The sequence below is a fragment of the Bison bison genome, unplaced genomic scaffold (genome assembly GCF_000754665.1).
Source record: "Bison bison bison isolate TAMUID 2011002044 unplaced genomic scaffold, Bison_UMD1.0 scf7180017864214, whole genome shotgun sequence".
NCBI lineage: Eukaryota > Metazoa > Chordata > Mammalia > Artiodactyla > Bovidae > Bison > Bison bison.
This window is the reverse complement of record NW_011494786.1, coordinates 175067-188633: the sequence shown is the minus strand read 5'-3', so window position 1 is coordinate 188633 and position 13567 is coordinate 175067. Positions and strand designations below refer to the sequence as shown.

Genomic DNA, 13567 nt, shown 5'->3' with positions numbered 1-13567 from the left:
TTCTTGGTGATCCAGTGGCCCAGACTCTGAGCTCTCAATGCAGGGGGCCCAGGATCGATCCCTGGTCAGGGAACTAGATCCACATGCCTCAACTAACACCTGGCATGGCCAAATAAATAAAGTAAAATAAATAAATATCTAAAAAATGTTCTAGATGCTAAGGATAAAGTATATATTTTTACATAAGGCACCCAGCCCTCATAAAACATTACCTGTCTTAAATGTTATACTAAACTACAATTATTCTTCACATGCAAGATTTTAAATGTATAGGATAGCTTTTCCCCAGTTTCATTGAGAAGTATTTGACACACATCACTGTAAAAATTTAAGGTATACAGCATGATGGTTTGATTAACATCTATTGTGAAATAAATCACCATTGGTTTAGTGACCATCCATCATCTCATAGAGCTACAAGGAAAAGAAAAGGTCTCCTGTGATTACAACTCTTAAGGTCCACTCTCTCTTAACAGCCTTCTATCATAGAGTGATGGTAACCACAGCCAGCAGGTTGTACATCACATCCCTAGTACTTACCTTCAAACTGGAAGTTTGTACCTTTTAACCATCTTCCTCTAATCCCTATTCCCTCACCTCTGGTAGCCACAAATCCACAAATTCTCTTTTTCTATGTAGATTACTATATGTAAGATCATATAGTATTTGTCTTTCTCCGACTTAATTTCACTTAACATAAAGCCTTAGAAGTCCATCCATGACCATACATGGTGGCTCAATAATATTCCATTTTATATATGTGGATCTTCTTTATCCATTCATCCATCCGTGCACACTTTGGTTGTTTCCAAGTCTTGGTTACTATAAATAATGTTTCTATGAACAAGAGGTGCAGACGCCTTTTAGAATTAGTGTTTTCATTTCCTTTTTATATATACTCAGAAGTGGAATTGCTGGCTCACATGGTAAATCTATTTTTAATTTTTTGAGGAACTTCCATACTGTTTCCCATAGTAGCTATACCAACTTACAATTGCACCAACATCCATATTTATCTCTTGTCTTTTGAATGATGGCCATTCAAACAGGCGTGAACTAATATCTCACTATGGTTTTGACTTGCATTTCCCTAATGACGTTGAGCAACTTCTCGTATACCTGTTGGCCATGGAATATCTTTTTTTGAAAAAAACATCTAAGGTCTTTTGTCTATTTTTTAATTAGGTTCCTTGGGGATTTTTGCAACTGTTGTATGAGTTCTTCATATGTTTTGGATATCAATCCCCATCAGATATCTGGTGTGAAAATATTTTTCCCCAGTTCACTGGTTGCTTTTTCATGGTTTCCACCACAGCCAGAGTTGCTTAAAAAAAAGGAAAAAAAAGTAAATACCTGGCACAGATATAGAATCCTCTGCACACCTGTGACAACTGCTCTAATGATCTGAGGTCCAGGTCGCTGGACACCACCCAACGGAAGACGTACATCAGGACCTCCATCGGCAGAGCTGCAAAGGAAACCACCCTCAGTGACTCTCCTCTCCTTCCTACCTGTCACGTGACTGTCACATTCTCAGTGCAGGTATTTTTATTCCTAAAATTTTATAAACCACCCTTCAGATCGTCTTGGAGCTGATAAGTGTATTTAACTACCCAAAAGAAATAATGGCTCCTAACATCAAAACACAAATATCTTTGTCTTTTCAGTACAAAACATCTCTGAAGCTACTTTCCCCTTTCCCGTGGAAGATCATTTCATTGTCAAGAGATATAAAAATACTAGAAAAAATAATCTAGAATGTACACATATGTATGATCTGCACTGCATATGTAACATTAAAAGATTATTTTCACCTCCTTGAAAATTTTCAATTGTCCTCCTTTGAAAAGTTCCCAGAGCAAATTAAACAACACTAAACACATGAAAAGAAAGAGAAAACATTCATTTTTAAACACTCAGCCTGTTTCAGGACTACTGTCCAACTTGGCTGAAGTGCCTGAAGATGCCAGCATTTCTCCAGTTTTCTTAGGGCTGCCCCACCAACTCAAGATATTCACCCTCTTAGACCATCACTGTAAAGATGGCATCCTCGACCAACTACACTACCAATTCCACTCTACTTCAGACCCTGAGAAGCTTGTCTACACAAATTAATTATAATTAGACCCCCCACTATACTTGGAACTAAAGCTACTGTATGACAGTTATCTGACCTTATAAGTTTGGAAAACTTAAATCTAAGGAAAAGTATTTCTGAGTTACAAGGAGCAAGAAGTCACACCTGATATATGAGTCTGACTGCTCTCAAGTTCAGGCTGACACAGTTTCAGCACAGACTCCTGAAACGTGAGCTGCTGTTGGAAGTAGGACAGGAGGTCTGCCATCTTGCTGTCATCATCAGTATCTTCAATGCTAAGAAAAGAAGGGAGGTGAATAAACCCAGTGCCCCAGTCTATACAACACAGCTTTGAAACTGATTTTTCACAGGACTTTCAAATTTGCTTTAGAAAAAGTCATCTAAAAGCAAACTTCTTACTACTCTTTTTCAAAAACATGGTAAAAGTTTACCCTGCCCTGCAAAGGGGTACCATACCAACTTTTTGAAGGAAAAAGCCTCAGCAATTTTAATTCCCACAGAGGAAGAATTAAAAATTTTTGGATATAGGTGTTCAGATTTAATTAATTAGTTTTATGATAAGGTAGAGATTTCATGAATTAGTAAAAAAGATAATTTCAAATGATTTTTTAAAAATCATATGTAAATATATCCTTTTAAGTGAACATAATCCATTCTAATTGAATAAAAACAAAATATACAGATGTCATCTGAGGTACTTACTTACCAAGAAGGCTTTCTAATATATGTACCTTATAACCCTTCCTTTAGAGGAAAATATATAATTTTAAAAAGCAGGGTCCATGAGTAATCTATTAGCATAAACAAATGTGTAGTTAAGAGTTCTAGAAAAATATCTAGCTTTCCAGTTTTGCTGAGGGTAACATTAAAAATGATCAGACTTACAAAAAAGCTGGATGAGGATGAAGTTAGAAAACCAGGAAGGGCTTATTAAAAGACAACAAAATGGACATGTGGCTGTGGCTGGAGGGACTGCAGGGCTCTGCTACCAGCTCTTTACAGGAGGCAAAAAAACCAGCAGAGGCTTTTAGGGCCTATTAGGTCTGATAAGAAACAACTATTATTTTGAAGGAATTTTCAGAATACCTGGGTCTGTGTGACAGGATGGGAGAGAAAGAAATGCTTTAATGTTTTAATACAACCTTTCTTAACAGCACCTGGCATCTATTTATAAAACTGGCTAAGACCTGAGTCTAAACGACTCTCCCTAAATTTCAAGAAGGTTTAGAAAATCCTTGAACAAGTCTTTTTGAGTATGAACTACCTCGTGTTGTTAAATCTAATTTGGTGAACAATTATTATTAGCACCAAAGTTCAAACAGGCAACAAATGCTGACTTCAATGGGATATTTTTAATATGGCTTAGTCAAAGCTTAAGTGTTAATACTATAAGCAGTTAAAAAAGGCAGTCAGCATAAGTTATCAATAAAGGTAACTTCTTAACTGTTTCATGCCAGAGGTTATGTAAGACTGACTGATATAGTATCTTATTACAAAAATTCTACTTTTCTAGGTTTCTTTTATGAGCAACGTCAAAGTATTGGCTTAAAAATATGTTAATTTACTCCTTTCAGTAATTACTGCTTTTATTACAAGAAAAAAAAAAAAAAAACTCTTTCGTCACCTTATTTTTGTTATATCTGTTTAAAATGTGCATTTCCATATTTTAATCTTAAAATGTCCCTAATTAAAAAATTTCTACAACTTTATAAACAAGTCTTCATACTAAAGCACTTATATCTGGCCCTTGTGCTTTTAAAGAGATGTTAGTCTTAACAATATTCTATCTACAACCAAGTCTGACTAGAGTCTAGCATTTTCCTAATAAAAAACCTTTTTAAAAATGTATGGTTTCAAACAGATACAAAAGGAGAAAGTGTAATTACTAGTGTAATAAAACCCCATGTACCCAATTTCAAACATTATTAAACCATTATTAACCTTTTTCAGCTTTGGCCTGATTACACTTTAATCATTTTGACTTTATAGATTTCAGAAAGTTGAAACACGTCCATTAATTTACTCTTTTCAGTAATCACTGCTTTTATTAAAAGAAAAAAAATCCTCTTTCATTACCTTATTTTTGTTATATCTGTTTAAAATGTGCATTTCTATAATCTTAAAATTTCCCTAATTAAAAAATGTCTACAACTTTATAAACAAGTCTTCATACTAAAGACTATGAAACTTAACAGAATTAGCACTGTCTTATCATGCTAAGAGTCAACAGGGCAAAGACGCTTAACTTTAACAAATTCTATATATTACTGTCTATCAAATTATATACGCACTAGCTGTTTCCAACGCCATCACCATCTGGAGACCGGGTATAAGTAATCTTGAACTCTATATCAGGTACAAGTTGCATAGCCCTACGATAAAACTTGATGGCTAAAAGAAGAAATAAAGCTAAATTAGCTATGACCACACATTTTCGTCATTTCCTTTGATTACACTGATTGTGGTTTAATTTGGTAACTTTCTTTACAACCAACCAAATTCCCCTTTTCTATACGCAACATGAGCAGTGAGCAAACCCATTTTCAAACCCTACTAGTTCAGAAATAGTCTTTTTTCTGAAGCACTCACGTTACAGAAACTTAAGATGTTGCATTTTACCCTTATCTTTTAGCCCATCTTTTTCCTCAGCCTCTCACATACTGTCAGAAGTGATTTTATATGTAGTTGTCTTTCTCTGGGCTTTGAAAATGTCACTGCTGTAGCCCCAGCAAAAACAACTTTAAGCAAACTTCTTTCTGGTGTGCAGAGCTTAGGAAAATCAAATACTTCCTCCTGAGTAGAATAAGGTTTCTTTTTTTTTTTTTGGAATTTATCCTTCAACTTCATCTTCCTTTACTCCAGATGCCTGTTACTTAGCTGCTGCTGCTGCTAAGTCACTTCAGTCGTGTCTGACTCCATGTGACCCCATAGATGGCAGCCCACCAGGCTCCCCCATCCCTGGGAGTCTCCAGGCAAGAACACTGGAGTGGGTTGCCATTTCCTTCTCCAATGCATGAAAGTAAAAAGTGAAAGTGAAGTCACTCAGTCGTGTCTGACTCTTAGCAACCCCATGGACTGCAGCCCACCAGGCTCCTCTACCCATGGGATTTTCCAGGCAAGAGTACTAGAGTGGGCTGCCATTGCCTTCTCCAAATAACCTATAAAACTTGTTTTTAAATAAATCTCCTGGCCAGGTGGTTTAGAACCAGACCAGTGAGAGATCATATAACTTGGGGCTGCAGAAGCTGATTAGTTCTTTTCCCTCAGGCCAAGCCCATTCAGTCCATCCACTCTGCCATGTTCTGCCACTTGGGGTGAGTTACTGAACACCACATGGAGACAGGACTCTCACAGGCTAATAACGACTGAGGAGGGATGTCATCATTTGGGCCCTTTTCAAATGTCAGAGTAAAACACTACTAGAAGAAACTTGCAAATAAATGCAACAATTCTGAAAATGTTATCTGAGGGGCATTTTCCAACGACTCCAGCGCTAGCATTTTTTCCATGCCCCAATTAATAGCTTTTCTATCACAAAATGAAAGCCTAATTATAAACCTAATCTGGTAAACAGCCTCATCTCTTGGTTTACTTACATATTTCTACGGACCCAACAAAACAGACAATAAAGGCTGAAGGGTATTCCTTCTTGTATAATGTAAATTAAAATTGAGAAAAAATGTACATGTTCTTCAACCTGTCCTATGTATTTTCTTCCTCCGAAGAAACACTGACCTATAAAAAGAGCATATCCTATTTTTCAGTAAATAACAATATTTTTAAGACTTTAATAATTAATAAATGTTAAATTCTAAATTAGAAAAGGTTGTTTTACTCATTCTACCCCCATGACAATGTTTCTTAGCAATATTTTTGGGAAGAGATGGGTTATATAAAAGTACAATTTTTATTTTTCATGCCTTAAAAAAAAATCTCAAATTTACAGAGACTGATGTTCTCATTTATTCCAGTTTTTAAAAAAAACTGGTCAGTAACAAAGAGCAAATATATTTCAGTTTTTAAAAAACTGGTCAGTAATGAGATGTTATTCAGAAATGTCATGACAAGATGACATTGGCAACCTCTACTCTGGCCTCTATTTCTGTAATATTCAGAATATTACAGAATATTCTGTAATAAAAAATCTGAGTTTTTTACCTTCATAAAGAGCTCCATTTTGTTCTTCTTCTACTGCTTTTAGGAAGAGTTCTCGAGCCTATAAAAACAAACAGTGAAAAACAATATTTGAAAATCTGTATTAAAAATGAGTTTGAGTAGTGTACGGATGACCTTTTCAACAATCATGCTACAGCAGTTACATAGCTACTAGCCAAACAGTGAATTTCAAGATCAACTTCACAGCTTACAGAAAAAAGTAACTCAAAAACGGATCAAGGACCCAAAAGTAAAACTTTAAAAACCTTTAGAAAGAAAAAGAAAAAAAAAAAACCTGGGAGACTTGGGTGAGGAGTTCTTATATTTGGACACCAAAAGCACAATCCATAAAAGGAAAAGTTGATAAATTGAGCCTCATCAAAATTAGAAACTTTTGCTCTGTGAAGCTCTCTTAAGAAAATGAAAAGACAAGCTACAAAGTGAAAGAACTTACAAGCCACATATTCAACAAAGGACTTGTACTTGGCATGCATAAAGAACTCTTAAAATCCAACAGTAAAAACATGAGCAAATCTGATTAGAAAAGACAAACATTTTTCACAGAGGGGCCTATAAAGATGGGAAACAGCACATGAAGAGTTTTGTAACATCATTAGCCATTAGGGAGACACAAGGACCTATCAGAAAGGCTAATATTAAAAAGTAATGACAACAAAGGGTAATGAGGATGCGGAGACACTGAGTCACTCATACACTGCTGGAGGGAACACGAAATGGTGCAGAAGCCCTGGAAAACAGTGCAGTTTCTTTTCACCAAATAGGCACTTACCGCGAAACTCAGCAACTGCACTTACTTAGGCCAGAGAGATGAAACCTTATGTTCATGCAAAAACCTGCACATGAATATTCATAGTGGCTCCAGTAAGAGCAGCCCCCAACTTGAAACCCACGAGTCCCTCAACAGGTGAGTGGTCCCACAAAGTGGGGTATGTACATACCATGCAACACGAGTGAGCAGTGAAAAAGTGACAAACGACTGACACATACAACAACTGGGAGGGATCTCAAAGGAATTGCACGTTTTCTTGAATATCATATGAATATTACAGAAATAGAGGCCAGAGTAGAGGTTGCCAATGGTTAGGAAGGGCTGTGGAGGAGGTGAGGAAGAGAGCATATAACTAAGGAGGTAGGGGAAGGGGGCCTTGTGGTGACAGAACAGTTCTGTATCTTGATTTTGATGGTAGCTACATCAAGCGACGTGTGTAATATAGTTGCAGAGAACTGTTTATATACACTCCCACAGTCAAGTGCCTGGAAATCTGAATAAGCTCTGGATTGTACCAAGGTTCTATCTACTTCCAAAAAGTCTAGCTGAGGAAGGCATCATCATCAAGGGAGGATGGGAGGCGTGCACAAGACTGTCCTGGGTCATGAACCTGTGAGTATGTCCAAACTAAACTGAAATATAGCAAATATAGACGTCTTTTGTTGTCACAGTAATGTCAATTATTTAACGGCAAATTTTTGTAAATGAAAACTTGGGTCTAATGGTGTGAAGGTGACAGCCCCTGTGGAGGAAAGGATTTGGTAACCTCCCCACATCCCTGGGCTCAGCATTCTCAGGCTCAACCATCTGCAGATCAGAAATGTTTGAAAAGAATTCCAGGAAGTTTTGAAAAGCAAGACTTGAATTTGCTGCACACTAGCAACTATTTATGTAGTGCTGACATTGTACTTGTGACTATTTACAGAGCATTTACATTGCACTGGGTATTACAAGTCAGCTAGAAAGGATTTAACGTGTACTGGAGGATGTACAAGCTTACACACAAACACTACACTGTATCATACAAGGAAGGTGAGCAGCCAAGGACACAGAGGGACCAGCGTGGTGAAATCTGAAACGGTGGGCTGTGTGTGCTTTGTGTGATCAAGCATGAGAAAGAGGTGAACCACTAGAAAGCACCTGAAATTGTCCAGGATAAGGAAGTAATCATTGCATCACTAAATTTATTCAACTCAAAATATAACCAAATACTACAGTAAGGCTTTTGGGAAAGTGTTAACATTTGAACAAATTTTTCCTCTTTGGGGCTTCTATTAATAAATTCAAAGGAATCTATCTTTTAGAGACCAAATGAACCTCAGGGGTGTTTGCATTACTAAAGAGTCCCAGCAAGACTGTGTACCTGTAGCAAAGGAGGAGTAACATATCATCCAAAGACCTATAAGAAGTCCTGAGGGATGGAGACACTGGCACACTTGTCCACATCTTTCCATGTACAACGCCCATAACACTTAACTTTTCTTCTTTCGCCAGTTCCTGCTTTCCTCTGGTGTCCGCTGCCCTCAGCAAAGAGCCTCGCGCTGCTCTGCACGGTCGAGATTCTAAATTGCCTGAGCCGCCACCCGGGGCAAGTTCAAACATCCACTGAGCTCGGAACCTCTGGAGTTGTGCCTGGGAGGGGGAGAAGGATGCCTTAAGACCTGCCAAGGAAGAGGACCTCACCTCTGGAACAATCTGTCAATAGTCCAACACCAATGTCCACACACATACATATTCTTGGATGAGAAAACACGGTCTTTAATTTACTACCACCAAATACTTATCTTCCAAGATAATTTTTGCTTAAGACTTTGAAGAAACAGTGAAAGTTTGCTAAAATAAGGTTTTCTATACAGGAGAAATCTAATGGTACAGGGAAATCAAATTTTAACTGGAATTGAAAATATAAGCCATCACTTAAGAGTCTAAACTTAGATGTTTTCAAGCTTTCTACTTGGAATACATCATCTCAAAATTCTGTGGGTAAGCCCCAACTCTGTAATAACCATTCTTTTTTTTTTTTTTTTAAGAAATTATTTTTTTCTAAATATGCATCATTAAAAAATTTTTAAAATACAGAATAAGTGAAGCCTTCCAGTGTGGTGGGCTCTGGTGTGCTGCTTAGATACCCACCTCCACATCTGAACTGTTGGCAGTGCTACCAAACAGCCTTCAGCTGTCTGCCCTGTGGTTAAGGCCTCAGCAAGACCACACTTTCTTCCTAGGTGGGCCCCACCCAAAGACTAATCAATAAAAGTGATCAGAACACTTGTGATAAAAGTGATAAAATTCTTCTTGTGGCTGATTATCTCTTCAAATGTTTAATTAATAAATGTTTATTACTTATATATTATATATATTATAAATTAATTATATATTAATTTTTTCCATCAGTTGTCCATTTTTATCTATCTTATGTTCTTACTAATTTCATAAGGATATTATATTTACATGAGAGATATCAACCCTCTCTCTCTACATGGTAAATAGTTTTGCCAGCTAATTATTTCTCTTGATTTAGAAGATCTTTTGCTATACATAGGTCTCAAACTTTTAGACGGTCAAATCTGTCAATTTTTTTAAGGTGATGGGTGTTACTCATGCTTATGCCTTGAACACTTTAAATCCATAACTGAATGACATAGTAGCCACTGATATTCCTTTTTACAGGAAAAGAAATCCATAACATAGTTATAATTGAAGCATTTCAAAAACCAGTATGAAAACACAGCTATAGTCAATGCAAATAAGGACCTAAGAATCTTCGTAAGTATGACCAACTCCTGCTTATGTATGGAAACCAACAGAATAAGAACTGAAGCACAAATGAAGAAACATACCTGCAAATCCGTCTCAGCAGGGCTTTCATTTTCATCATCATCATCTCCTTCCCTGACAGCTTCGGAATGACAATCTTCCTCAGCTTCTGCCTAAGGAGAAGGGAAACAAAAGCTGAAGAACACACAGACACCAGTTTCCCTGGGTAACCTACACTGCCTACTGAGCTGCCTGCCCAGCGAAACACATAGTTGTCTCTCTCCATATAAATTCTTCACAGATGAGGAAAATGATTCCAGTTGGAAAAATCTGGTACTTCAACTTTTTAATACTGTAGAATACAGTACTTCACTGATCTCCAGCTTAAAATGTTTGGTAGGTGGTTAAAAAAAACACTTTGTTTCAGATTTGTTTCAGAAAGTAACAGTGAGTGGCAGGACAGAGTTCAAATAGCTTTTGTTTCATGGATCATTTAAAAGAGGATATATAGCCCTCCAATATTTTGATCATCTGAGGCAAAGAGCCAACTCATTGGAAAAGACCCTGATGCTGGGAAAGATTGAGGGCAGGAGGAGAAGAGGGCATCAGAGGATGAGATGGCTGGATGGCATCCCTGACGCAATGGACATGAACTTGGGCAAACTCCAGGAGATGGTGAAGGACAGGGAGGCCTGTTGTGCTGCAGTCCACGGGGTCGCGAAGAGTCAGACACCACTGGGTGACTGGACAACAACATATAGCCCATATATGATTGTCCTATCTTTATATAAACGGGAATGTTATTAATGTGTGAATGACTTTGTTAATATCTTAAATGTACCAGAAAAACTCATTAAAATCAAAGACATGTTAACAGTGAAGGTTTTTATAAAGAAGTCTCTTCCTTTTTAAAAAAAATAAATCCAGGTTTTTTATATATTGGATTGACTTAAAGTGGAATAAAGGGCTGGAATTACTGTGCATGGCTTAGGACTTAATAGAGGCCCCAGGTCAGTATCCTTCCATTTTATCCTTTTAGTCTCCATAAACGTTTGCTAAATAAAACTGAATCCTACCTTCCACTGAAAATGAAATGCTGCCCAGGTGCAGTCTGTTACCTAACACACCTCTTAGCAAATAAGACTTGCTCAACACTTTTAAGTATTCAATCCTATAAAGAAATGCTGCAATCAGGGAAGTGATCTAGAAGGTCAGTTAGAAATAAAAATAATACAATCTATTTAATGTTACTTATTCCAAACACAGGAAGTTTTACAGTTGACAGTTTGGGTTCTAATTTGCTCCTGGGACTAAGATGTTTGTATTAGCACCTATCTTTAAGCACAGCAACCAGATTCACTTGCACTACTTCACAGCACAACACAAACAAGCCTGGCTTCCCATCTTATCTCTTGCAAGCAGACTTACCACAAAGGGGCCTGTAAGAGGTGAACTAGTTAGTATATGCTAAAGTGTTTGGCACTCTGGGAAGGCTGAGTGGTGAAGAAATAAACGCGAAAGGCCAGAGACTCAGAGGAACTTCCAGAAAACTGGAAAATATAAGTATTATCAAATACATTTTTTTTTTTTTTTGTCTCTTTAAGCTGAGAACTTGCTCAGTCATGTCTGACTTTGCAATCCCATGGACTGTAGTCTACCAGGCTTCTCTGTCCATGAGATTTTCCAGGCAAGAGTACTGGAGTGGGTTGCCATTTCCTTCTCCAGGGGATCTTTCTGACCCAGGGATCAAACCCAGGTCTCCTGCATTGCAGGCTTTACCCTCTGAGCCACCAGGGAAGCCCCTTACTAAGAACATCACTAATGCAAATTACACAATAAAAGAGTTTGAATTTATAGATCTAACAAGTGTATTTCTCACCCAAATAAGGGTCTGCTTTATTACTGTAAACGTTAAGGACGGCTAATGGAAGGGGACCTTAGTCCCTGATGTATCTCAGTAATTCAGCCTCCACCTCTAACCCAACAGTCCTCCCAAACTGCCCTCAAGAGCGCCCCCTGCTCTCTCTCCTGCCACCTCCCACCCAATTTTTGCACATGCTACTTCTCTCAGCATCTGGAATGCCAGTCAGTGTCCTCTTCCTCCCACTTGGCGACTGCTGCTCATCCTTCAAGACTCAGCTCAGGGACTACCCCAGGAGGAAACATTTTCTGACCCCTTTACTTGCCTCTTTTGTTTTCCCATTACACATGTGCTGGTATCATAGCACTGAAGAATTTTGTTGAGCTTTCATCTCTTTCACTAGAATTAGTGCACTGGCAACAAGATCTGGGGTCTGGCACTATGCCAGGCTGATAAGTGCTCAAAAAATTGGCTGAATTAACAAATAAAATGCCATGATAATATATAATGCATATCTCAAGAATGAGGTAAGGAGACAGGAAACGGATAATACAGACAGCATCTTTCTTCTTCCCTGAGTTGTGTGATAATAGAGCTCTAACCCACTGTGACTTTGATTTTGACAGTACGATGACAAAAACAAATCAAATTTGGGGTTTTACTGCATTTTTCAACTCAAATACCACTTGAAATAAGTAGGTCTTCGGCTGTCATGCAGAGATTTTCACTTTGTTTTACATAATTGAGTTTGACCTAACACTTTTCACCAGAGTAGCTTCATGTGTTCATCATTTTACTGTTTCACAGATGGAGTTAATACCCAAAGTTAAGTGCTTAATCCTGGTCAGAGAACTCTAAAAGTTTAGAAGCAGAGTTAGTGTTTTTTATTCTCCAAATTGACTTCATAAACTCATTCAACCATTCATACATTCATAAACACTCGGGTGTTTACTATAAACTAATGAGTTTGGCATCATTTCACTCTTGAAGATTCAACTTGGCCAGAGATTAGTTTCTCGCATCGACAATTTATTGGAAGCCAAAGCAAAGTAGCATGGGGCACAGACGACCTGTGCCAGCACGCAATAGCTCCATGGAACTTGCTTTGTCAATTTCTGGAGCTTTTCAGTCTCTCCACTTGGACTACTCGGGCTTTCAGGGCCCTGAAATGCGACAGAATCCCTCAAACCGCCAGCCAAAACCCTGCCCCGGGCACCACCGCGTCCTGGGACAAGTGCGTCCTAAACTCAAGACGCCTTAAAAGGCCAGAACGGCGGCTCCCTGGGCAGGGTTTGTTTTTGGTTTTTTGCAGGGAGGGGCGGCGATCAACAAGTGTCTCCACTTGCCAAAGCTCCCTCCCGATTTCAAATACTGCGACGGCTCACCTCAATCTATGTTTGCTGCTTTTAATAAAGGCAAGAGATTGGTTAAATATCCTCAGAAGGCCGAAGAGAGGCATTTTTCTCGGCCGTCCAGCAATCACTCTCTGCTAAACTGGAGCCCCCACCGGGGGTAGGGGTGGGCGGTCCGCAGGAAGTAACTCCGGGGATCCGGCAAGGTTGGCACCATCCTCTCCCTCAGGCCAGGACCCCAGGATGGTGGTAGCCTTGCAGACCCCACCCCTCGCAGGTTCCTCCTCCCCACTTCCCGGGGGCTCCCCGCAGGCCCGGGTCCTCCCGTCCGCCGCTCGCCCGAGCCCCTAGGCGCTTTACCATGCTGGCTGGCCGGCCGGCCGCGGCCGAGGGGCTCTCGGCGCCCCCTCGGCACCGCCCCCGCGAGGAGGTGCGCTGGGAGTCCGGGTGTCTACTCCTGCCGTCTGCTGCAGCGGGGCTTAGCAGAGTTCTCGGTCGGAGAAGCGCACCAGGCATCGGCAGTAACTGCGGGCCCGGCGTACGGCAGCCATCTT

At 39.2% G+C, this 13567-nt stretch overlaps 1 protein-coding gene across 2 annotated transcripts in view; it reads right to left on the bottom strand.

Annotated features, from left to right (window-relative positions):
• The window catches only part of FBXO9 (F-box protein 9), a 21358-nt gene extending 7797 nt beyond the window's left edge, over positions 1-13561 (bottom strand). For both annotated transcript variants that reach the window (XM_010845257.1, XM_010845258.1), the window contains exons 1-7: positions 13374-13561; positions 9884-9973; positions 8520-8675; positions 6257-6314; positions 4390-4489; positions 2243-2373; positions 1354-1468 (exon numbers count right to left, since the gene is read on the bottom strand). In XM_010845257.1, coding sequence (XP_010843559.1) covers positions 1354-1468; positions 2243-2373; positions 4390-4489; positions 6257-6314; positions 8520-8675; positions 9884-9973; positions 13374-13529 — 806 coding nt within the window. In that variant the 5' untranslated portion in view covers positions 13530-13561. The remainder of the gene's footprint in view (positions 1-1353; positions 1469-2242; positions 2374-4389; positions 4490-6256; positions 6315-8519; positions 8676-9883; positions 9974-13373) is intronic.
• Positions 13562-13567: the final 6 nt, after the last annotated feature.